Consider the following 24,879-nt stretch of genomic DNA (forward strand, 5'->3'; position numbering starts at 1 on the left):
GGTTATGGATTGCTCAGATGGAGATATTACCTCTGGACATGCAAAATGAAAAGAGAAACATATTGATCCAAGCAAGTCATATTGAATTGCACTGCACTGGCAGTCATAGATTTAGTTACGGGAGACTCAGGGATCGATTTCTTTCTAAATGCAACTCAGGAAGCAAAGATCTCTTCAAAGTGAGTTCACGAATCAAAGCTCTCTAAAAACCTTCTCTCATAGTGGGATGGAAAAAAAATCATTAAGAGTGGAAGAAATGTTTTCAATCAGCAGAAACTCATCAACCCATAAAGATGATAAAAATATATGTATTTATTTACTAACTTACTTTTGTGCGTTCCTTTGCTTTTGGTTACAAAATAATAATGAAGTGCTTTAATAACACAGTTCACATGACTTAACAGCCTTTTTTTTTTAAGTCACATCTTAGCACCCCACAGTTAGGACAGAGTACACATACAGTATGTGTGTGCTGTGACAGATCAAGGCACAATTGACCTCTGGGTGGGATTTCAAACAACTCATTCAATGGCAACAGCAGGCAAAATCCCCCCCCAAAAAAAGCCTTCACCCAAAAAGCTGCCCAAAAGAACCCCTACATGCTGAAGAGAAAATCTCATAGTGTCATCCATCTCATGTTTACTCAAAACATGATTCCAAAACAAAGAATGACATTAAAACACATGGAAAGGGATTTACATTCCTTTGGGTGAAGAAACCCAACATTAACCAAGCACTTGATGAAATCCCCATCACGTCACTCACTCATCCATATGCCACGACTCACAAAGCTTTCGCTTAAAAAAAAAAAAAAAAAAAAAAAAAGAGTATCACTGTAAACCTCTGCGTTTCCCATTCCATTGTTTTGGAATTGAAAGACCAAAGCGAGTGTATTGAATAGCTTTTCTTTGACTTTAAGTTTAGCCCAATTCTTTTCTCACATTAAATGTGTGTTTGATGTGGACAGAGTCTACACATAGAAGTATGTGTATGATTACACTAAGTTTCTATTTACAGAACAAGGTGTGTATGTGTCAATAACCTGCGCTTATTCCAAACAGCAATGAATGCGCTTGTGTGCATTCACTATTTTGATAGTGTCAGGATGAAATGCCTGTGTGTGTGTGTGTGTGTGTGTGTGTGTGTGTGTGTGTGTGTACACACATCTCATCCAACCCCTATAGTCCATTTGCTGGGTGTGTTGTCAGCACTTGAGAGTGGATAGAGGTGAGCTGGCGGGACTCTAAGGCTGCCCATGCTCCACGAGTGAGGCAGGGGCTTGACCGGCCAATCAGAGACCTGCTGGGGACCGGGCCCCGCCTTTTGGAGCCCATCAGAAAGCTCCAGCCCATCCAGTGCAGAGAAGCAGGGAGCGGAGCGGATAGAACGCAGAACCAGCTCCTCTGAGGGGTGAAAGGACAGGAGGAGAGGGGGGGTGAAACAAAGCACTTTGAGTTACAGACAATTACAGTACAGGATTACATTTCATGACCTCCATGATGACCTTGTGTCAGAAAACTGCAATAACTTGCATTTTGACAACTCATTTGTGTGTGTGTGTGTGTGTGTGTGTGTGAGAAAGTGAGACATTTGGACCCTTACCCTCTCTATTACACAGAGCTGTCAGTAGACCCTTAGCCTGCTGGTTCCCTGCTGCCGCCGCTTGCCTGTAGAGGTTGGCTGCGTTGACCAAACACCGGCTCACTCCAATGCCGTTCTCATAACACTGACCCAGGTACAGCAGCCCCACACGGTCCTACACACAGTGATACACATCTAGCCTTAGTCAGCTGATCAGCCCCACGCGGTCCTCCACACAGACAAACACAACTAGCCTTAGTCAGCTGATCTGTATCGTCATTTGTTACCCAAGCATGTGTTATTCACCCGAAGCTTGCACAGATGCGTACACAGACTCAAACTGTTTTGCACATTGTTTATTCCAGGATCTCTTCTATGACCTGACTGATAGGGGAGACTACAACTGGGGATGAACCCACTCACCCCACATTGTGCTGCCATGCGAAGGTACTGAACAGCCTTCCCTTCGTCTTTGGTTGAATCCTGAGAGAAGAACACTCCCAGGTATAACTGAGCCTACGACAGAAAGGGTGACAGAAGATAAGTTAGGGGGGCGTACACATACACACAACTCAATCCTGATCTTCCATTGTACCATGACAAAGTACTATGGTGAGCCTGTCTGTTTATCTGTCTGTGTCTCACCTCGGTGAGGCCAGCAGCCGCTGCTGTCTGCAGAAGCTTGATGGCCGTGTCCAGGTCCTCTGCGCTCTGCTGCCTCCTGCTGCTCAGGAGGAGTTTGGCACAGCGGTACTGAGCCTGACTGTGGCCTGCTGCTGCTGCTCGCCTATAGAACTGCAGTGCCTAGAGAGAGAGATAGAGAGGGAGGGAGGGAGAAGGACAGAGAGGAGAAGGACAGAGAGGAGGACAGAGGGGAGAAAGAGAGAGGAGAATGTAGGGCAACACTACATGAGCACTGCTGTTTTTAACTGCACACAATGTTACATATACACAAAAACATATACAAAATATCGTTGACACATATATTCATATCATAGGGAAGAGCAGGGCATGTTGTCACACTTTTCAGTTTCTTTCATGACTGTAAACGATGCATCATAATGGTGAAAATATCCCAAATAAAAGACCTAAGACTTGGGCACATATTACATGACATTAAAATTAATTTGAAATATTTCAGTGCAAAAACTTGTGTGCACTTCTGACACTTTGCCTCATAAGGGCTCAGATACACATACGCGTCTTTTTTCAGGCAGAAACGCTTCAGTAACGCCTTGGCAAAGTGCGGCGTCCAAAACAGAAGCGGTGCGCTTCCCTGCCTTGCGCTGGAAAGTTGAGAATAGTTCAACTTTTAAGCGCACCTAAAAAACGCTTCAAAGACGCAACGCGTGGTGGAGAAGGGGCGCACGCTTTAAACGCGCTGTACCATAGGAATCAATGCATTTGCTCGCGTCCCGTTTTTACAAAAACGCGTATGTGTATCTGAGCCCTAAGGGGGTAAGTCACACTGGATTGTTAAGCAAATAAGAACACATAATTAATTGTGAATTGAGATTTCTTTTTACATTTACATGCAGTCATTTAGCAGACACGTACAAGGGAGAACAGGATTTTTATTTTATATCGGAAAAGGAACTCGACACCTTAAGTGAACATAAAAGTAATCATTTAAAAACAAATTATGCCAAATCATGCCCTTCAGTAACAATAATGATGGCAAACAAAATCTAAAGCAAAGACCTACAGTCTGCTAGCATTATTCAGTCCTAATTCTGGCTAAATATAAATGGCCTCTCCTGAGGTAGCCTACATGCAGCATGGGCCATTTCCTTCACTTCACATTGAACCTGAGTCTCCTTTGACTATCTGTTTGAGAATAGTTCCACACAGACAAGGCACATACAACTGAGGATGAGTGGTTTGTAGGGTCGATGTGATGTTTAATGTGATGCTTTGTTGCCCTCGTTTTTCTCCCCAAACTCGACTTGGACACTTTCTCCCCTTTCTCCAACTGGCCTTTTCTCTCTCTGCCCATATAAGAGGGATCAAATACTGCACCACTTTCTTATAAACCAAAGTAATTGTCCGGTGACCTAGTGACGCACGCTTCCAGTTGCTAGGGCTTTGAAAAGTCAACACAACACTTGTGTCAACTTCCCCCAAACTCACTAATTAAATATATCTCAAGGCTAGTTGAACTTAAAACTGTAACACTAGTAAACACATCAAATCACACACTACTAAGATGCTTTCTAAGACCACTATTCATAGAAAAGTTAAAAATGTAAATACCTATAGTCAAAAAATGTCTACATGAAATGCAATAGTTTTATTTCTGAATGGGAAAAGCAAACAAAATCGTGCTAAACTCGTGCAACATTGACTAAAGGAATACAGCCAATTCAGTTTTGACATTGTGCCCCTGGTTTTGAAGAATTCACCGGTGTAACAACTTAGCCCTCTCTCCCCTACTTCAGAAGTTTGTTAGCTCCAGTTTGGCTTTGGTGCAGAGGCCGTGTGGTGCAGAGGCCACTGCAAGGTGCGTGTATTATTTTGGACAACAACACAATGTACAAATCTGTGCATTCACAGCAGGTTTAAATTCAGATCTCCTTTCTGTGAATGTTTCAGATTACATGGTTTTTTGTACTTAAAGCAAGTCTGCCTGGTGGAGTTTGTGTGTGTGCATGCAGGGGGGGGGGGGGGGGGTGGTTCTACCTTGTTGAGGTTCTTGCGGACTCCTTTGCCCTTCTCGTAGCAGACACCTACGTTGAATTGGGCTTTGTTGTAGCGATGTTGAGCAGAGGCCAGGAAACAGGAGAAAGCTGTCTCATAATCACCAGCCTTTGCACTCTCCAAACCTGACACACACACACACACACACATAGAGATCTGTCTTACATACTGTATATGTCAACATATCCCTCAATACATTCGTTATATTTATATTTCATGATTTGTTGACATACCATGAAGGATTCATTGACTAATTGATATTTATTCGAATTTTAATAGGCAAATTATGGCTGTTCTGATTGATCTGCAGTACAGCTGTTTCTTCCCACCAACCAGCTACCAACATAGACACACACAAAAAGAAATAATAATAAAAAATATATATATCTAAATGGTTCAAATCTGACTAGCTGTTGAAGCACAGTGTAATCGGACTCACAACGCCCTTACCAATGATGTTGAGAATAACTGGTACGCTAGTGTCGGCCACATGTTTTAGGTTCTCTGAAGCCTCTGTCAGTTTATCTTCTGGTGGGAGAGGATCCTGTGAAATCTGCAGGGTCAGTAAGAGGTGAGTGTCTTAACAGAGAAAAGAGAAACACAGGAAGCCAGTGGAGTGTAGGAGCAGAAAGCATTATACCTGTTCTTTCTGCTTTTCAGATTTGGCTTCATTACTGAGTAGGCTGGCATCCACTGCAAGACAGACATGAAGAATTTAACGACATTTTGGTGATCCTCTTCTTCCTGATACTGGTGTGAAATTTACTACATAAAGAACTCTATAGCAAGAGTAAAATATCTCAGAGATGAAACTTCAAAGTGAGTTTTTAAATCATGAAAACCTATGAATAAAGTTATAATGTATGTTAAACAAACTATCTCTGTCTTTGAATGCTGGAATGAAAGCAGAGTGGTCCGAGATGGCTGACCTGAGAATGATGACTCTTGGCTCGGCAGTGCCCCCTGCTGGTCAAATAACTCTGAGGCTGCGCTGCTGCTGCTGCTGGAGCTGCTGCTGATCCCACGTTGGTCAAGTGTTTCAGGTGCCCCCCTATGTCGGCTCAGGCTCAGTGCACCCGGCACCACGTGTCTGGTTAGATGCTGTCTAGACACTGAGTGGAGATAGAAAAGCTTTCTTTGTAAACTTGAAAATAGCTTGATGAAATTACTTTATTTAAAAAATAAAATTGATACAAAAAATTAAACTGTTACTTCTCTTTAAAGCATCACTTTGCAACATATTAAAAGGTTTTTTTTTTTTTCATTAACATTTTGGAAGTGCAACTCACGGATTTCTAGCAGAGTCCGGTAACTACACTTTTGAATGACTCCTGGTTCCCTGTGATGGGTCGGCCTAGGATTCTGCTCACCCACAGAAGAGAACTGCGAGTGGATCCGTCTGCAGAGCTGCATGAGGAGAACTGCTGCTGCACCCTACGAGGCGTGACCAACATCAACATCATCATCATCATCATCATCAACATCAACATCATCAACATCATCAACATCATCAACATCATCAACATCATCATCAACATCATCATCTTCATCATCATCTTCATCAACAACACGAGGGAGAGCACATACAAGGTTTGTCACTCCACTGAACTTTTCAAACCATCTTGCAAAAATAACTGAACATGAAGCTTTTAAATATCTGGTGTGTGCTCACCCAGCCCACCGCATCCAGTGCAGTGTATCGGGGCAGCCCAGTGAAGCAGAACTGAGACGTCCGTTTCCGCCTCCTCTCCTCTCCCTCCTCCCTGAGACACAGAAGGACAGTTGGGATGACATGATGAGACAAGATTTGTTGAGAGAATGATAGAGAAAGACGTAAAGAAAGAGATGGATGAAAAAGGAAGATGGAGCATGTTCACCTCTTGTCTGAGGAGTGGAAGTTTGTGGACAGGATGGTCGAGGTGTTGATGACCTCATCCTCACGAAGGGGACCCTGTGACAGCCGGAGGGGTGCGTTGGCATGCCAACGGTTCAGAACTACATGAGAGAAAAGCACAGCTTCAGCAAACCCTCCCGAGGGAAATAGGGAGCAAGAGAGAAGCCCTCCCTCCTCTTCGCCCTTCCACCCTGGCTTGACTGCCACACATCCTCCTCCAGCCACTGAACATATGCACCAGAATGTCTTTTTTTTTTTTTACTACTGTATCCACTAGTCTGGGAAGTCCCGCCCCACTTCTTCCGGCCAAATTGATTTTGCCTCTGCAGTGGGTCTGGCCAACTTCGGATAGCCGTTCATTTCAAGATTTCCAGAATCCTTGGAGCCAATCACAAACTGGCTTTTGGCTACCTGGCGCGCCATTGGCGGATTTAAACTTACCACGGCTACGTTACAAAATCTACTGCACGGAGAGTTTTTAAACATTGGACATGGTGGCCGCGGAAGCACCGCAAAACTTCGATAAGGCAAGTTTTCTTTGAAAACAGAACAAAAATTTGCCCTGGAACAATTCATACAGAAAAAATATGTGTTTGCTTTATTACCGATCGTTGTATAGTATCGTTGGTCTGATTGGTTAAAGGCGTGTCCAATTACGTGAGTGAAGTGGATCGCTGATGAGGAGTTGGCCAGACTAACTGAGCAAATGGAATGCAGTGAAGGGGCAGGGAATTCCCAGACAAGTATCCACTGCATTACCTGTATTAATTGTACTTTTCTACCTCATTCAGTTAATTTCACTTATTACCACCTTATTACCATACTTATCATATCTCACTTCTACTTCAATTGCTGCTAGTCCCAATTCTGTTTATATTACAATCTGTGTAATTTTCTACATCTTACTGTATATTTATTCACTTATTCCACTTTACATATGCACATACTCTGCACTTGTATTGCTATTTTGCACTTCTGGTTGGTTGCTAAACAGCATTTCGTTGTCTCAGTACTTGTACTTAGTACAATGACAATAAAGTTGAATCTAATCTAAAAAAAAATCTTTGTGCACAATTCCATTGCAAGCAGGCACAGAAACTTGAGCTGTGAGTTAAATCTGTTCCTCTTTGGAATGCAACCAGTTGGCAACCACTTGTGCAGCTAATCAAAATAGAATTGAATTTGATGCCACTACAAGAGATAACTACAATTTATATTATTATGGACAATCATTAGTTCAATGTATCTGTATAGACCTTAAAACTATTTTAAGAACCAAATAATGCAGGATATTAAAAGTAAGGGAATTAAGAGAGGAGAGTGGTTACATTATGTCTGGACCTTGTACTTCAACAGGACTAGACAACACATTAACGCTGAGTAAATGTAGGCCATTTTACAATATCACTGGTTTCATGCTAACGACTAATCTTGTTAAGAAGCAAGTATAATTCTTAACGTTGAAGCGGCACCACTTACTGTACCCATGCAGGTGGACACTGTGTCTAGCACAGGAGATGCTACTTAACGTTACACATTTGATTACTGTAAAAAGTATTAAACTCAGATGAGTTCACGACATGGTGACCAGGACGCTGCCTTTCAAACTGACAATGATATTCACACTGTCTGTAGCAAATAGGGGAAGTACCCAATGATTCCAGTTATGCTTACGTTAGCTTCTTATAACAGAGAGAAACAGAAACTACCCATCTTGCTAGTTAGCCTGGAAATGCACCATGAATATCCTTTACTCACCCCTGCCAACAACGCCGTGTACTCTCCACATGGTTCGTGATCTGGTACAAATCGTATAAATCCGTTGTTTCTTTCACCCTATATAGAGTGAAATTCAACGAACGCTTCTAACTAGGTTCCATGACCTTGCAACTACTTCACATGAGGAGATTTCATAGTGAAAATTTGAGTACGCAAACCACTCTCTCAAATAGCACTAGTCACGAGATATTTTGACGGCTGTGCCAGCCAACCAAACTCCCCCAGAAGAAGGCGCATTAGGTGACGCAAGACTTGTGTGATGTTTGAGCCAATATGGCGGCCGATGTGGCAATAGTAGGGTACTCCAGCGCCATCTAGTAGGTTTTGAAATGTTTTAAAATAGTTCATTCGGGAGAGTTTTGATAGGGTGGAATTTCAGCGCTTTCCACTTGTCCATCTGAGTTTTTTTCTCTTTCAATAGCTAATAGATTTTAGTGTATTATTTGCTATGGCAGAAGAAAGACTGTTGTAGTAGTCTTGATAAGGGCATGCTACCACTCCATTGTTGATGTCGCCACTTAGATAGGTTTGTATGTGTTCGTCTGTCCGCGTGTACATTCATGTATGTTTTTCTATTTGTTCTGTTTGCATGAAAGCTTGTAAATTGATGTCAACAATGTAGAGCTTTTGGCACGTATTCAGACAGAGTGAGGATCATTCCTTTGCCCAGGGGTCTCCAGGCAGTGGCTTTAGCCAAACAGCTGTGTCTGGTTGAACAATGACCACCTGACACTTACTGGAAATCACGTCCTTGTCTTCAAACAGGGAGAGAGGGGGTCAGAGAAAAGGTGAGCACTAATTCAAGTTAGTTTGACATTTGTGTCTGAATGCCTGACTTTGAGTCATTAACGCTAAGTGTTGGCTCAGTACACACTCCACCTGCCTTAATTTTCTGTAAACAGTGTTGTTATGCTAAATGAATTTGGCCTTTAGGAATAAAGAACAATAAGAGTTCTTAATGTTATCTGTATAATTTTCCTTAGACTTTGACAGGGGCGGACTGAAACAATAATTCATGCCATGAATCTTGAATCTTGACCCCACCAGGCCACCCTGTTCACACAAACCCCTAGACTGCTTTGTGTAAAAACTTAAAACTCATTCATTCTTTATTTTGTATGTGAACTCATTGCTATGATCGTCTACCCTAGCCTGGTGACACCAGCCTACGTATTTCCGCCTGAATTGATTTCAAGCTCATACTCAGTCTGGCCCAACCCCATTGACAATCGTCTCCAGAACTCAACATTTTGTACGACCAATCAGCGAACAGTTCAGAGCTGTGACGCAAAACTCGCCTTGGAGGAAAAGACACGAAAAGCTATCGGAAAAGTTGTCTCAACTCTCGAGAACATCAGAAAATTAAAAGGAGAACAAGAGTATTTTCTTGTAAGTTTTATGATTGGAAAGGACGTCGTAGCTCTTCTCCCAACTGGCTTTGGGAAGAGTTTAATCTACCGAATGCTTACTAAACGTTGCTGATTGGTTAAGGGAACTCCAATGATTTTAAACCTCAAGATAAGCACCCGCCCATCTCGGAAACCAAAATGCATTGGGTTGGCCCAGACTGAAAGACGGAATGAAATGGAGTCACAGGCTGGTAACGGCCAGGCTACGTCTACCCTGGGGTCCACACAAAAGCTGAAAAAAAGACAACAACTTAAAACCACAATGTATCAACACGACAGGAAAATGTAGTATAAATCAACTTTTCAGATTAGAAAATAGGTGAAAAGATTCATTGATTGTCAGCTGGCAGCCTGTCCCCCACATTAGCTTCTGCTCACCTTGTGAAATTGGTGAGGAATGATGACTTGCTTTGTAGTCTGTTATTTTTCTCTTTTAACAGGGAGATAGCAACAGACATACTGTAGAAATCAGGGCCTTGCAAGCTTAACTTAACTACCACGGTCGTTATTTTCTACAAACCCATTTCTTTTCTCATAATTTTTCTTTAAACTGGAACTTACTAAAATACTAATGCCCCACATACAAAATTACTTTGATCACACCCACACACTATAATCTTAGCGAAAACCAAACTGAGCTAACAGCAGGAGGTGGCCAGAGCCAGGACAACATGATCTCCCCTCCCCACCCCCCCAAAATATCTTGATCATCCCTGGTGGCTGGTTGTAGTACACAGAGTCTGTTCGCACTGATATAGGCTAATAAAAATACATTAAATTAGTAAGAAAGTTAAAATATAATTTTTCTATTTGAAAAGTGTCTACTTAGAACAATAGAACAAATGTGGTTGACGACCCTTGCTCTTCTATCATACTACTCTCTATCGTTAGTGTATCAGAAGGCTACACTATTCTGTTGGAGTAACGTGTAATCTTTGTCATTCCCTGTGTCACACAGCTACTGTGTTACACTCACAGATGTATTGTTGTTATGTTATTGAAGCCTGTTTCTCCTTACTGTGTGCACTTTCCCTAGCTTATGTGGCATGCTGATTGAGTGCTGCCAAGTCCATAGTCTAGGTTTAGGCTAATACATTTTTACAAGATGAAACTTATTGCCTTCAATGTCATATGATGCTAAGTTGAACTCATTGCTATGATAGAATTCCTTCACTAAGACTTGCAAATTATTCTCTCCCTCTCTGCTCCACCTTTCCTTTTCTACTAACCGTCAAATGGTGTCGGTAGAGAAGCAGGTATTGTGCCGACACTGCTGCGAAAGTGAATTGCACCGGGTGTGTGGATTCTAATAGGTCTTGCAGCTCATTCCTGCTTGCTATACAGCTGCTCAGGTTGACGGCACGGCAGGCCTAAGCGACCCTCAGGACACCTCAGGCCACTCTCGGTGCTCCATATGGCCTGTCCACCTGAAGTCTTTGATAAATGTAATGTTAATTGTTGTTGGTCAGCTTTAGACTTCAACTTAGTTGGGCAGATGTATTTTCTCTAGTTCTGTCACAACTTTCAACACTGGTAATGATTATTGGTACATCAAAGTCAAAGTCAAAGTAGCTTTATTGTCAATTACTTCACATGTCAAGACATACAAAGTAATGGAAAGAACGTTTCCCACTCTCCCCACGGTGAAACATATAAAGTGCACAGGCACAACAGATAAACATTTTATAGTACTAAGTAAAGTATACATGAGTACATGAGTACATGAGTACATGATTGGGTTTATCTGTGGATATTTTTCATGTTCAACCTGTTTATATGTCTTTATGTGTGGATCTTGTAACTATGCGTATCCGATGTGTGTCTGTATGTGTGAAAGAATTTGTGTCTGTGTATGTGTGTGTGTGCGTGTGCGTGTGTGCATCTTGTGCCGTCTTGCAATTTTGAAAAGCCACAAGAACTCATTTGTTTGACCTATTCTGCTTTCCTGTGCTAAACTTTATGACTTTCTCGCAAGCATCTCGTTCATAAACAAACGGGTTGCCAAGGAATACTGCCAAACATGGAGTGCAGTCTTTGGCTGTTCATGGAGAGGCCCTTTTATCCTCTGCATTGTTCCAGAGGTCCTTCCCTGAAAGAAGCCCTCCCCCACCCCCTCATCCCTATCCCATGCCCCTCCTCTTGGTGTTGGAATCTCAAACTCTCTTCTACCCACAGTGAAGGGGGGGGGGGGGGGGGGGGCTGTGGTGGTCTATACTAGACCCACGGTCTCACCCTACATAATGAATTGATAATACGCCGTTGTTTGACAGCTACGCATATTTTTTATTTGCAAAATGGCTTTGTGGCTTTATTGGCTTCATTTTTATTTGAATTGTGAAACTGCACAGACATTTGGAGAGACTGGTTCCAACCAATCAATATTTTAGCCATAAGGGTCAATTTAAGTGTCAACATATTTTTTGCCCAAGTCCTCAGCTCTCACTTACAGTGTGAACAAACCACAGGCTTTAAGTGGTCTACTTCTAAAATAGCGATGAAATATGACAAAAAGCTCTCAGCACATTTGAGTTTTTTCCCCCCAAAATTGTATTTTTTCCAAAATGAATATCTCCTCCACCACATCTGGTGTGGAATGTACCTCCCACCCTGATGTGGTTGCGTGCGTCTGTGTTTGAGTTTGGGTGAGCACAGCATGTGTGTGATCAGTCCCTAGGAGTGGGGTGTTGGTGGCTTCCTGAATCTACGCCCCCCCCTTGATTTTGTTCTGTGTGTGTGTGTGTGTTTGGAGGAGTAATGACTGCGAGGGGGCGGGTGTGTTCCTGGACCCCTTCTTCTTGTCTCCTTGGTCACTCTGATAGTCACTAACATAGGCTCTCTCTTGCTCACTCTCTCTTTGGCACACACACACACACACACACGCGCGCACACACATGCTCGCTCTCACTGCCATGGCCACCACAGAGGAGCAGAACTCTCTGCGTCCAGATGGACTCGAACAGCCTTCCACTGACACGGGACCAGAATGGAACCAGAACCAAACTCAAGCTCAGCATCAGCCACCACTCGACAGGGACGAAGAGGAAGATGAGGAGGAGGAAGACGAAGGAGCGAACTCAGTACCTGGGTCAGAATCCACCAGTCCGGAACACACTGACCCACACTGGGTGGAAGAACGGTTCCGGATTGACAGGAAGAAACTCGAGACGATGCTCTACAGTGAGTTTGCATAATTGCAGTGAAAGTTTGTCTGAGTGTCTGTGTCTGTGTGTGTGTGTGTGTGTGTGTGTGTGTGTGTGTGTGTGTGTGTGTGTGTGTGTGTGTGTGTGTGTGTGTGTGTGTGTGTGTGTGTGTGTGTGTGTGTGTGTGTGTGTGTGTGTGTGTGTGTGTGTGTGTGTGTGTGTGTGTGTGTGTGTGTGTGTGTGTGTGTGTGTGTGTGTGTGTGTGTGTGTGTGTGTTTGTGTGTGTGTGTGTTTAAATGCTACCTGATTGACATGGTATCCACACATGAGGAGATAGACAATTGTGTGCATGTGTTGATTACCACCACCATGAAGTGGTACATTCCCTGAAGAGCAAAACATCAGTGCTTGGCGTGCATATAGCTTCTTCGGGGATAAGAGGACTCGTGATTAAGTTTGGTTGTGCCTCATCTATGCTAGAATTCTGTGTTCAAATGTAGCTGTACTTTGAACATAATTGGACGGTAGAAGATCTTCTTGCTGTTGTGTGTATTTGAAGTTCTCTGGCTGCTGCGAGTGATGACAAATCTGTTCAAAATGTTCGAAATCTAGGTAGCTGTCTCTCCATTGAGCGTCTCTGGTTGTTTTATTTATGGCAATAACGCAGAGAGTGTCTTACCGGCTGACAGCAGCTTTGTCAGAAGAGCACTCTGTTGGTTAAAAGTGCTCTCTGACAAGCAGGATGACTTCCCAATGCCATTTATTGAAGGCACGTTTTGTTTTCGCGTCAAGGTGGATGTAAACTGTACTTTAATGGCAATGCTTGTGTGTGTGTACTGTACCAGTGCGCATGCAGTGAGCAGTACTCTGTGGAAGTGTGTAGTTGTGTTTCACAAGTTCATTTGAGTTAGGTTGCCATTTGTATTTTGGCATGGAGATCTGCTTTGATTTGTTTGTCTCTTTTGGCAGCAGTATCACATTTCCTGTGGTTAGGGAGAAAGTTAAATCGTTTTTAAAAGTTTCTTAGTCATTTTGGTTGGAGGGGGAGTTTTTGCGTCAGTGTTGTCGCAAGTAAAATACCTCTGCTGTGATAAGTTGTTTCTCTGGAGTAACTTTCTTTCTCTCCTTTACTTTCTCTCGCTCTCTCTCTCTCCCTCCCCCTGGCCCACTCTCTTTCCCTCTCACTCACGCTCATCACTAGCCCATTCTTTAGCGCTGGGCTGTGTAACCCATGGCAATGTGTGTGTGTGTGTGGGGAGGGGGCTGCGGGTTCACCCCAACCCTGTAAATGTCAGTGTTTGAGGAGATGCCCTTTAAATATTCCTCCGCCCCCAGCTTTTTGAGGTGTTCATCTGCTTATTTGAACTAGCGCTGCTTAAATGTTTGGCTGACTCAAGTCTGTCCTCCGGCTAGAGCAGCTGAGAACCACAATTACGCAGATGTCAGCAAAGCATTAGCAGTAAAGAAAGAGAGAACACTCCTCTTCCAGGAACACTCCTCTTCAGTGTTGTTTTGCAGCGCAGTTAAAACATTTAGCTTGGGCCTCACAAATGCTAATTGCTGCTCAGTTTTATGACCCATATGAAACTTTCACTAAATTGAAACACCTGACACACTCACAAGAAATGGTTTTGATCACAATTATGTTACCTGTTCATGGAAGTTTCCTTGTTTTCATGAGTATGTGCCCTCTGGATCTGTAAGTGTTTTTATGGAAGTTATTATGCTAACATTTGTTCCATGATTTTAGCTCCCAAGAATGGGAATGGGCTGACAGGTGAAGAGTTCTTTGAAAAGGTGAGTAATATTAGTTATTCATTGAAATAATAAAACTCAACATAAAATAATGAAAGCCTACATTGATCATAACACACTAATCATCATCATACTAAGAAATATAATTTATCACTGACATTAACAAATTACTAAAATAGCAACTGAGGTCTGAGTTTCAGCACATTTGCTTCTGTAAGCTTGAATTGAATGCAGACTGTTAGGGTAGGAAGTTATGGATAGATTGCCAGCTTTGACATGCTAATTACTCCAGTGTCTTTGTTGGAAGGGAGCTATTTGGCATTGTATGTGTGAGAGAATATGTGTCTGTGTGTGTGGGTGTGTTTGCGTTCTCAGCCTCTGTCAGGCAGTCTTTTTCTCACTCTCACACCTTCGCTCTCACACACTCTCTTGTGACAGGTGATGAAGGAAACTAACACACAGGTGAAATGGCCATCGAAGCTCAAAATTGGAGCCAAGTCAAAGAAAGGTTTGATATCCAAAGAGCTGCACATCATGGAAATAAATGTTTCACATATGTTTTTTTTCTGATTATGACTCAAACATCATAGACTACTTCTTCTTGATTTATATGATGTTGTCGCAAACTTTTGTGCAGACCCCCATGTTAAAGTGGAAGGAAAAAAAGAAGATGTACAACAGGCAAAAAAGAAGATTCTGGAACTTCTGGAGACAAAGGTTACTACAAACACACAATTTGTTTACCTTATAGACATCCAACCTTGGAGAACACAGTTGATTTGCTCAATCTTTTATGATTATTTACATTTATGATCTTCCTTCTCCCAAAGGTCAACAAGGTCACTCTAAAAATGGATGTCACTCACACTGAACACTCTCACGTCATTGGTAAAGGTGGCGGAAACATCAAAAAAGTGATGGAAATCACGCTGTGTCACATCCACTTCCCAGACTCTAACCGTCACAATGCCACTGGGGAGAAGAGCAATCAGGTGCGGTTGCCAAGTGATCAGACCGTGCCATGGCAACGGCTTTACGATCCTCTATCAATCACAGTTCTGTCTCAAGGCTATTATGGGCTTCACTCAGACAATGATTGTCGAGCAAACTTGTAGTGTCATTTTACAGACTAGGCAATATGGCTGCAATCTGTTGCACATTATTTTCCTTTCTACTGATACAGGATGAACTCCCAAGAATCCTGGGATAGATAATATGTTTAAAATGATTTTTTTTCTTCCATCTGTCTGCTCAGGTTTCTATTGCTGGCCCAGTTGAAGGGGTGGAGGAGGCCAGGAGAAGAATACGAGTGAGTGTCCCCTTTAGATGACATCAGTCTATAAACAGTGAATGGTGTCATCCAAAGAAACATATGATGATGATATTGCCCAGTCTCAAAGACTCGACTTTGAACAGGTTCTGATGATAATCTGTAGTAGTAATCTGTAGGCCTGTACCCACCTGTAGATGTGTCAAGAAGAGTGATCCTGTATACAGCCACCACTCACTACAAACCTTTATTTAGAAAATACTGTGCCCCTGTTGTTCCTGTGCCTAGGTAAATTATTTTCTTGATACGCATAAAATTGATACCCTTAATGTTAGCTGTGTCATACTCAGTTAAGTCATAATATTACAGAGCACTGAAAACACAAGGTTGTGCTTTATTTGACTTATTTGTTCTCTGTGCCTACAGGACCTGCAGCCATTGGTTCTGACCTTTGACCTGCCAGTGAATCTGGTTGCCGGGGCGATGCCGGATGCAAGCTCACCAGTGATTCAGCATGTTGCCCAGGCATTTGGTGTGAGTGTGAGCTTCAGAGCACAGCCCAAGATCTACTGCAGCAGTTGCGTGGTGCGTGGTCTGCAAGGCAACAGCACTGCCGTCAAGGTCAGTAAGACACACACACACACACACACACACACACACACACACATACACACACACACACACGTTTATACATAAACATGCTCATATACTTTACATACCATGTGACCTTGACTAAGGCAGTTAGGTGGTGTACAGGTCATGTATCTCTCTCTCTCTCTCACATACACACAAACACACACACACTCACACACAGACACATGCACAGACACACGCACAGACAATCTCACACACACAAACACATATACACTCACACACACATGCTGTGTGCCTGCATTTGTATCTGGCTCTACACAGCCCTATTTGTATGCACCACCCCACCCTGAGCCCTGCCTCTAATCCCCCCCCCCCCCCCCCTCACCCCTACCCCCACCTCACAGAAGGCCACCTGTGTGCTGATGGAGCTGCTGCTGGGCCCCGAGGCCGCTGTCGCCGGGGCAACGGTGGTGAGCACGCAGCTGGATGTGACCTCGCAGCAGCACCTCTTCCTCCTGGGTCAGAACGGTGCCAACTTCCTCAGCGTCATGCACCAGACCCAGACCCAGATAGTGCTGCCCGACCTGAGCGCCCCGCAGAGCGCCCCCTCCCTCCTCATCCAGGGCAACACCGATGGGGTCTGCCTGGCCCGCCAGCAGCTCATGGTGGGTGGAACGCCGTCACTGTTGGAGGCTGACACTGACACCCTCTGAGTGGGATGTTTCCTCAAACACACATATCTGCACTTGTCTTCTTTTATTCCAGTCTGTCAGTGCATCGTCTTGAAATGCCAAATGAGCAAATAGTGAACGTGAATTTGCTGTTTACTTCCTATTTGGGACTTTGAAGAGCTGTTTTAGTTGCCACAAGTCTCTCCTAAATGTGAGGATCTGATCTCAATGCGCCTTCTTGCTTAACTTATAATAAGGAATAAAGTGAGTGGAAAAGTACAGGTTGTGACCACTCTCATGCCACAGGTTTTTCAAGAACAGGAGGCCTTGATTTCAATGAGCCAGCACGCTTAAGTGATGCGTAACAAGGAATAAATAGCGTGCTGCATTTGGAAAAGTTCACACTGTAGGAAGTGAAAGTCCTACCATGTTATCATTATGCTCCCGCTGTGGGCCAGCTGATTTTGTTCATAAGTTCTGCCATCTGGTTCAAAAGCTAATTAGACAATCCAGATGGCAGACACAGTAATACTGGGGAGCACTTCCTCCTTCAGAAGCTAGAAGTTCCACCTCTGGGCGCTGCTTGTCTGGTCGTTCTCATTTAAATTCAGAATCGGTGGAAAAAAACATCATACGGAAACCAAATGAAAAAAAAAGCTAAATTATTTGGTAATAAGTGACATTTCATAACTTTTCTCTCAATTTCCCATGCAGCCTCCCCCCAAGCTAACCTTACCCAGGTTTGTATTATTTAAGTGAGAAGATGGGGCCCTGTTTTGCCTATTTAATTGTGTAATTACTTCAACACCAGTGCTGGTAAATAGTTTTTTAATGACAAGCACACTAATTGGAGTAATAACATATTAATTCTGGAAGGAGTGCAGTGGGGTTTTACATCATTACTCTGCAAACAGCTCACATAGTCTTAAGTTTAGCAAGGATGGAGAAAAATATGTGTTTTTTCTCCATGCTTGATTAAAGTTTCAAGATTCAAGCTCAAGATTCAATAATTGCTTTTTCTACTGCCAAGACTTGTTACTCCGTGCCAACCGCTTGATAAAATTCTTTAATTCGGTAAATTGCTGGCGTTAATACGTGAAGTCAAAATGCTGCCAAGGATCAAGTCTGGCCTGCATGCCTGACCCACCTGGCCTGATACCCCCTGTCTCTCTGTGATCGCTCAGGACTGCCTGCCGGTGTGCCTGATGTTTGACATGAAGGAGGATGGGGAGGCGGACCCGCGAAAGCTGGCCCAGACGATGCAGAGCCTGGGGGTCTTCATTAGTGTCAAGCCCAAGGTCAAACAGACAGCCAAGGTACCACACCAGTCCACATGATCACCACAGCCTGTGTATGAGGGGACTGCGATGCATATGTGTAGTATTGGAGAGTATGTCATTCCTACCCCTATTTTGTGGGCAGTGTGTTGCATGCCTTATTACATTTTCTTTTATGATAAAATAAGAGTGCAGGTGTTTTCTTTAGATATAGCGATACACAAATAACACAGAGAGTCTGGGCCTTTGTGTCTGCTCCCCTTAGTACTCTCACAATAAATGTAACCATTTTTCCTGTGTTCTATTGATAAACAATACACTGAGATAAATATATATATATATATACTACAAGTGTTGTGATTGGCGTAAAGGAATGATTTGGTTTCCCAGTCTGTGGTAGTGAAAGGGCTGGAGAGGAACATTGCCAGTGTGTATGAGGCCAGGCGTCTGCTGCTGGGGCTGGACTCCAGTGAGGGCTCTGGGATGACCAAACCCATTTGTGACCCTCTGCTGGCTGGAAACGGGCTGGCCAGCTACTGGCTAAACATGCTAATGCAACAGCTGCGACTGAATGATACTGGTGAGTGTCCGTTGTGTGTTTGTGTGTGTGTATTTGTGACTGTGTGTGCGTGTGTGTGTGTGTGTGTGTGTGTGTGTGTGTGTGTGTGTGTGTGTGTGTGTGTGTGTGTGTGTGAGTGTGAGTGTGAGTGTGTGTGTGTGTGTGTGTGTGAGAGAGAGAAAGAGAGAAAAAAAAGAAAGTTAGAAATCAAGAGAGAGAAACATAGAGAGAGAGAAAGATATAGAGAGAGAGTGTGTAAGTGTGGTCACATATAATCCAACTCTTGTTTGCATAACTCCAACACATGACCACCATTTTACAACCTCTCAAACCTAACTTCAACCTCCAGGTGTCGTATGCTCTCCTGATGCTGGGATTGGCTTACCGCTGCCAGTTAAGCCACGCCCCTCTCCCCCACCTGGTCTTTCTTCGCCCCCAGAAGAGGGGAGGATGGGAGGACTGAGGGGAACCGATTCCAAACTGGAAAAAGTCAGTCATTTCTGTTTTTTCTCCCCCTCCTTCCTCCTCTCCACTCCTCTTTGCTCTTTCTCTCTCTTTCTCCCCTCTAATCTCTCTCTCCCTCCTGTGCTCTCTCTCTCTCCCTATCATTTCCCCTCTCCACTCCTCTCTGCTCTTCCTCTCTCTTTCTCCGTCTCTCTCTCTCCCTCCTGTGCTCTCTCTATCTCTCACTCTCCTTTCCCCTCTCCACTCCTCTCTGCTCTTTCTCTCTCTTTCTTTTACACAGACATACACACACACAAAAACATTCTGCACTGCATAGCTACATTTTATCTTGAGCTACTTGTGGATAAGCATGTGTATGTTGATGAAACAATGAGTCTGTGTCCCCCTTCTCAGATCCTGGAAAATGAGGACCAGCCTGTTTCATCTGAGGGCGAGGACGCTGGACATCAAAAGAGCCTGGAATTCTCTGAGGTCACAGAAGTTACCATGAGGACCGGGGGGTCAGTCAGAAGACACAGCCAATCAGATGTCTGCAGAGATCCAGTCAGAAGACACAGCCAATCAGATGTCTGCAGAGATCCAGTCAGAAGACACAGCTATTCAGATGTCTCCAGAGATCCAAGCCAAGAGTCCCGACAGTCAATCACAACTTTGTCCTCAAGGTATTAGTAAAACAGAAACAAAACACATCCCCTATTAGAAAAGATAGGATGACATTGTAGTCTGTGCTGCTTTACTACATGTCTTCATTTCAAAAGACAATTTAAATGTCTTTTGTCTCAACATGTCTTACCTTCCTCCACGCTGTAGGCTTCTAAAGGCAGAGATGGAGCCTGTGAGCAAGAAGCATGACAGGAGGTGCAGCCTCAGGTTCATCCCCTCCCTGGACACCTGCTCCGACGCTAGCCAGAACGAGGTACTGTGCGAGACACAAGACATTGACAGAAAAAAATGGACACAAGGACAGATAAGAAATAATCAATGCAACGCTAGGTCAGGGGTAATGAATTAAAGATGCAATACCACATCCACGGTAAATTGAGTTGGCTGGCAGACAGTTCGCACACTCAAGGGTGACAGTACAATTAGTGTTGGGTTTGCAGTGCCCCAGGACATCAGTGCAATCATTTCTTTGCCAAATACAATGTCCCAGTGGCTTAAGGGAAAAAGTTTGTTGTTCATTTCCAAGCTCTCTTACTGTCAACATTATCTGGCTCCCATAGCCTGGAGGAGCTTGTTGAAATGCTGCTTAACTCAAAGTTGAATATTTTAAGACAGTGGCTTTTTCTCCACTTTGGAAGTAAATTGAAGTTGCCCTCGAGTGGATGCAGTGAGTTATTATGTTTGCTTTGACTAAAAAAGTCCCTGCAATAGTAATGAAGGCGAACTCTCAACAGGAAATGCCAGTGCCAGGGATAATAAAAAGTCTTTTCAAACTTTCTTCTCTCCAGAATATGAAATGTATTTATTTGTGTTTAATTTGTGTGTGTGTGTGTGTGTGTTTGTATGTGTGTGCGTGCATGTGCGTGGGCGTGCTTATTCTTTTTTTTTTAAATGTACAGGACGAGGACCATGACTATGAGAGGAAGAAAGAACTTGCAAACCAAGGTTGGACTTTTTGCCATTCATATTGGTGTGGATGTTTAGATCAGGTTGGATGCCATATTTTTGTGTTCTTGTGTTATGGCAAATACGTATAAAGCATGCCATGAAACCATACTTTACTGTTCCATGTTATGGGGCCCAGTCGTGAATCTGTCTGGAATTTATATAGTTGATTTGGGCACGAAATGCATTCATTCACTACCAGTGTGCCACGGTGGTGATTAAGGGAGCCCATGGCATTGGCCATTTTAGCTTTCTGCTGACAAACGGGTGATGAAGGGGATCCATTAAGATGTGACTCTGTGCCAGTTAGGTAATGGAAGACACCCATGTAACCATGGTGCGGTGCCAAATACATAACAGAGGGAGGCTGCACCACCCACTAATTATCATTGCACATGCGCACACACATACACATACACACATACACACACACACACACACGCACACATATACACATGCAGACACACACACAGTTCCAAACTGTTTATCATTCACAATGAGGAATATTGTGGCGGTTCTTTGCCAAATGACAGCCAGTCCCTTCACTGTGTGCAGTTTAATGGGATTATAAATTAGGAGGCTGAATAAACCATCTGCCTTGCCCATACACACACACACATGCATACACACACACATACACAATGACATCAATGTTATTGTCAGCTACACACACACACACACTCACACACACACACACACACACACACACACACACACACACACACACACACACACACACATACACAAACACACAGAAAAAGAGTCACAGGTCATCTGACAGACAGTAATTAAGCTGTTTAATTAGGCTTCAGGTATAAATAATGCAATTGGATTAATACATAACGCTTTTCAATTACCACAGAGTTTTTCAAAACTGGGCCTTTAAGACATCCACTCATAATATTCGTGACAATGTCATATGCTGATTGTGTCCCATTCACAGCTGTATGTGCACATGTGTGTGGTTTTATTAATACAAATGAAATAAACTCTAAGATTGCTAAGTGTTGTCACGTGTATGTATTTGTGTGTGTGAGAGAGAGACAGCGAGACAATGTGTGTGTGTGTGTATTTATGTGAGTGTGTGTGCAAGTACAAGAAGATACAGTATATGAATCTTCATGCACATGCGTGTTTCAAATGTCCCGTGTGCGGTGCATGTGTGTCGTAGCTATGCAGAAGAAGCCGGTGGTGACGGAGGTGCGAACCCCCACAGACACGTGGAGCGGTCTGGGCTTCTCCAAGTCCATGCCTGCTGAGGCCATCAAGGAGCTGCGCTCCGCCAGCCGCCGCTGCTACCGGTCCTACCTGGGCAATCAGCAGGTGGGTGGCTCGAGCCAAACCATGAGGACCTGTACCCTTATCCACACTTGTCCAACACTTCCTCCATACTTGTAATCCAGAGCACTTGGTAGGCATGGTAAGCATGCTTCACAAGCCAAGGCAAAGCGTGCTTGATGTGCACTTAATTTGCACACAAGGCCAATAAAGTGGTAGGGAGTACTCTTTAGCAAAGTACACATAATTACATAGCAGCACATAAATAAAGCATCACTAAAGTGCTCCCAAAGTATCTGAGTACTGGTTGGTAAGTGTGCCAAGCCTTGCAGTTCACAGTGACTAAAGCCAAAACCTCTTTGTTGATGCATCACTGCATGTGGCTCAATCCCATTCTATGTGATGATATGTGTGTGTGTGTGCAGTTGACATACACACTGGCGAGCGGAAAGGAGCGGATGTGTAACGGCAGCAACTCTGAGAACTGGAGAGACCGGCGGGGCTCGGCGTCGGCAGCGTCTCCTGCCTCTTCATCCGCTTCATCTTCCTCATCATCATCTCCCTCTTACTCCTCCTCTGCTACCTCCTGCTCACTGTTTGGGTCTTCAGCAGGCAGAGGGCACATTGACAAACCCAGTGAGTATATTCTGTGTGTGTGTGTGTGTGTGTGTGTGTGTGTGTGTGTGTGAAATTAAATGAATGGTTGCTATTCTTCCTGCTATTCGTTTCTCCCTCTCTCTCCTTCTCTATCATAGCACACAACACACAACAAAAGAATAGTAGCGCATCCCCTCAACTAATGACAATCATGAGCAGGCCTATCTAACTAGGTGTTTGTTCTGGTGTCCCGCGGGGTGTATTTAATCTTAATGAATAAACACTGACGCTTTTTAAATCAGATTTAATTGAAGCCCTCTGGGATTACACTGACATTTCCTTTTGGTTAATGTCTTTCATCTAGGAGTTTGTTTGTGTTTGTGTTGATTACAGCCGTCTGGGGTCTGTCTGGGGGGAAAAAAAGCAACAAAAAAATAAATAGATAAAATGAAGTGAAACACTCCTCTCTTTTCTCCCTCGCTCTCCTCTCCACCCTTGCACTCCTTTCCATACAAACGACCTCATCAAAAAGCTCAGACACAATAGAACATTCCTCCAGGTTTGTTTTTGTCTGTGTTTGTCTCTGTTTGCCATTACAGACGTTTTCCCTTCAGCTGTTAGCATTACGGACCAGACACATAGCACCCTTTTAGTGCTCACTGGGAGTCCTTTAGAGGATTTTGCTTGAAGCTGTCATGAACCTCATTGCTTATGCTGTAGAGCTAGGAAGATACGGTGGGCTTCTTTATCTCATCTTTTCTGTCCCACAGCTGAGAGCAACCTGAACTGCGGCCATCATTTCGAGGGAATGTCCTCGGCGGGCCGACCTGGTACGAGCGGGCCCCCAGGCCCCTTCCCCGAGCTGGACGATGACCTTCCTGAGCTGCTGAGTCAGCTGGGTCTGGCCAAATACATCGATGTGTTTCAGCAGCAGGAGGTTAGAGTCAAGATTCAAGAGTCAGTCTGTTAACTGGGTGCAGGGTGTATCATTCCAACCTGAATGTCTCTCCTATATAGTAGTAGACCCTCCACTCAGGAACACCCAGGTTTCATCTGAGAGGGGCTCTGTGTCTGTGCATACCAACAGCAGCCGAGAGAGAGAGAGAGAAAGAGAAAGAGAAAGAAAAAGAGAAAGAGAAAGAGAAAGAAAGAAAGAAAGAAAGAACAGCATCTCAAGCACCGGATGGGTACCACTGTAGCTTTGAATGAGGACTACATCAGCAATACGATCCATAATAGGATAGAATAGGATCACAATCCACTGCTTGCCTTCACGATGCCTAGTTGACTTTATATCCTCATGGGAAATCCTCCTCTCCATCTCTCTGTCTATCTTTCCCCATCCCTCTCTCTCTTTCTCTCTTTCTCTCTTCAACAGATTGACTTCCAAACATTTCTGACCCTCTCAGACGAAGACCTGAAGGAAGTGGGTGTGTTGACATTTGGTGCAAGGAGAAAGATGCTGCTGGCTATCACAGGTGAAATTGGCTTAAACGCTTGAGTCTGGATGCTTGGACTGTGTGTGCTGTGTCTGCTGTGATGCTGAGATGGGGGGCAATGCCCAGAAAAACATTCCCGTGTATACAATTACAGTTAATCTTCTTTCACCTTACCCTTCCCCCCTCCCCCTCTCTGTCTCGCAAGACCTAAACAAAAGTATAAAGAAAGGACCAGACCCACCTGCAGTGTGGTCCGGGTATCTGGAAGGTGGGGCTAGTGGCCGACTTCCACGAATCGTGGACGTGGATGCAGTGGCTCAGAGTGACCGTTGGTGAGGGTGAGCTGTCAATCATCACCCATCAGCACTGGCAGACAAGGACCTCAGACTGTTGCCATGGGAAAGAAGCCTCCTGATGGGAAACAGAAGATGAAGATGATTTGATGTTATCCCTAAGGCTGCTGCTGAATGAGCTAGTTGACAAAATGTAATGCATTTTCCCTAAAGGCATATGTAAAGACATTCCTTTTCTAGAATCTTGTAATCTTTTGTAATACATGCAATGTTTTTGTGTTTTTTTTCTGGGGAATTCAGGCCAAGTGCCTTATGCAGTGTACATAAACAAACATGATAATGTTAAAAGTGATTAAACATCTTTAGTGATGCCAGCTCTCTTCTCCCCTCTAGCAAAGACAAACAAACATCTTTGTTTATTTCAAACTACCCTCTGTGACCTGAGAAAATGGATAACTGTTTGATAAGGATAAACAAGATGATATCTGTGTGCCTGGAAGATGGTCTCAGGAAACTGATCTCATCTTTTACGCCCTCTTTAAAAACTGATTAGGTAAAGCTAGTTTTCATGAT

The 24,879-nt window shown here is 43.7% G+C and overlaps 2 protein-coding genes across 2 annotated transcripts; one reads left to right on the forward strand and one right to left on the reverse strand.

The window, feature by feature from the left end:
* Nucleotides 1-292: 292 nt before the first annotated feature.
* Nucleotides 293-8,109, reverse strand: dele1 (DAP3 binding cell death enhancer 1). The gene is made up of 12 exons (XM_080840414.1): nucleotides 7,931-8,109; nucleotides 6,156-6,273; nucleotides 5,951-6,041; nucleotides 5,568-5,712; nucleotides 5,208-5,390; nucleotides 4,919-4,971; nucleotides 4,729-4,831; nucleotides 4,261-4,403; nucleotides 2,227-2,385; nucleotides 2,005-2,097; nucleotides 1,603-1,756; nucleotides 293-1,403 (listed from the first exon to the last, which is right to left on the reverse strand). Exons 1-12 carry the CDS (start codon nucleotides 7,959-7,961, stop codon nucleotides 1,168-1,170), a joined length of 1,509 nt encoding a protein of 502 aa, XP_080696540.1. The 5' UTR covers nucleotides 7,962-8,109; the 3' UTR covers nucleotides 293-1,167.
* Nucleotides 8,110-12,269: 4,160 nt separating this feature from the next.
* On the forward strand, nucleotides 12,270-24,349 carry bicc2 (bicaudal C homolog 2; the record flags this gene model as incomplete). Its single annotated transcript, XM_080840848.1, has 19 exons — nucleotides 12,270-12,537; nucleotides 14,251-14,297; nucleotides 14,694-14,763; nucleotides 14,893-14,972; nucleotides 15,086-15,247; nucleotides 15,511-15,564; nucleotides 15,952-16,146; nucleotides 16,524-16,784; nucleotides 17,975-18,106; nucleotides 18,458-18,647; nucleotides 18,976-19,115; nucleotides 19,485-19,753; nucleotides 19,902-20,007; nucleotides 20,654-20,699; nucleotides 21,871-22,022; nucleotides 22,406-22,613; nucleotides 23,345-23,511; nucleotides 23,953-24,052; nucleotides 24,219-24,349. 19 exons carry the CDS (start codon nucleotides 12,270-12,272, stop codon nucleotides 24,347-24,349), a joined length of 2,778 nt encoding a protein of 925 aa, XP_080696974.1.
* Nucleotides 24,350-24,879: the final 530 nt, after the last annotated feature.

Source organism: Sprattus sprattus, assembly GCF_963457725.1.
Source record: "Sprattus sprattus genome assembly, chromosome: 6".
NCBI lineage: Eukaryota > Metazoa > Chordata > Actinopteri > Clupeiformes > Clupeidae > Sprattus > Sprattus sprattus.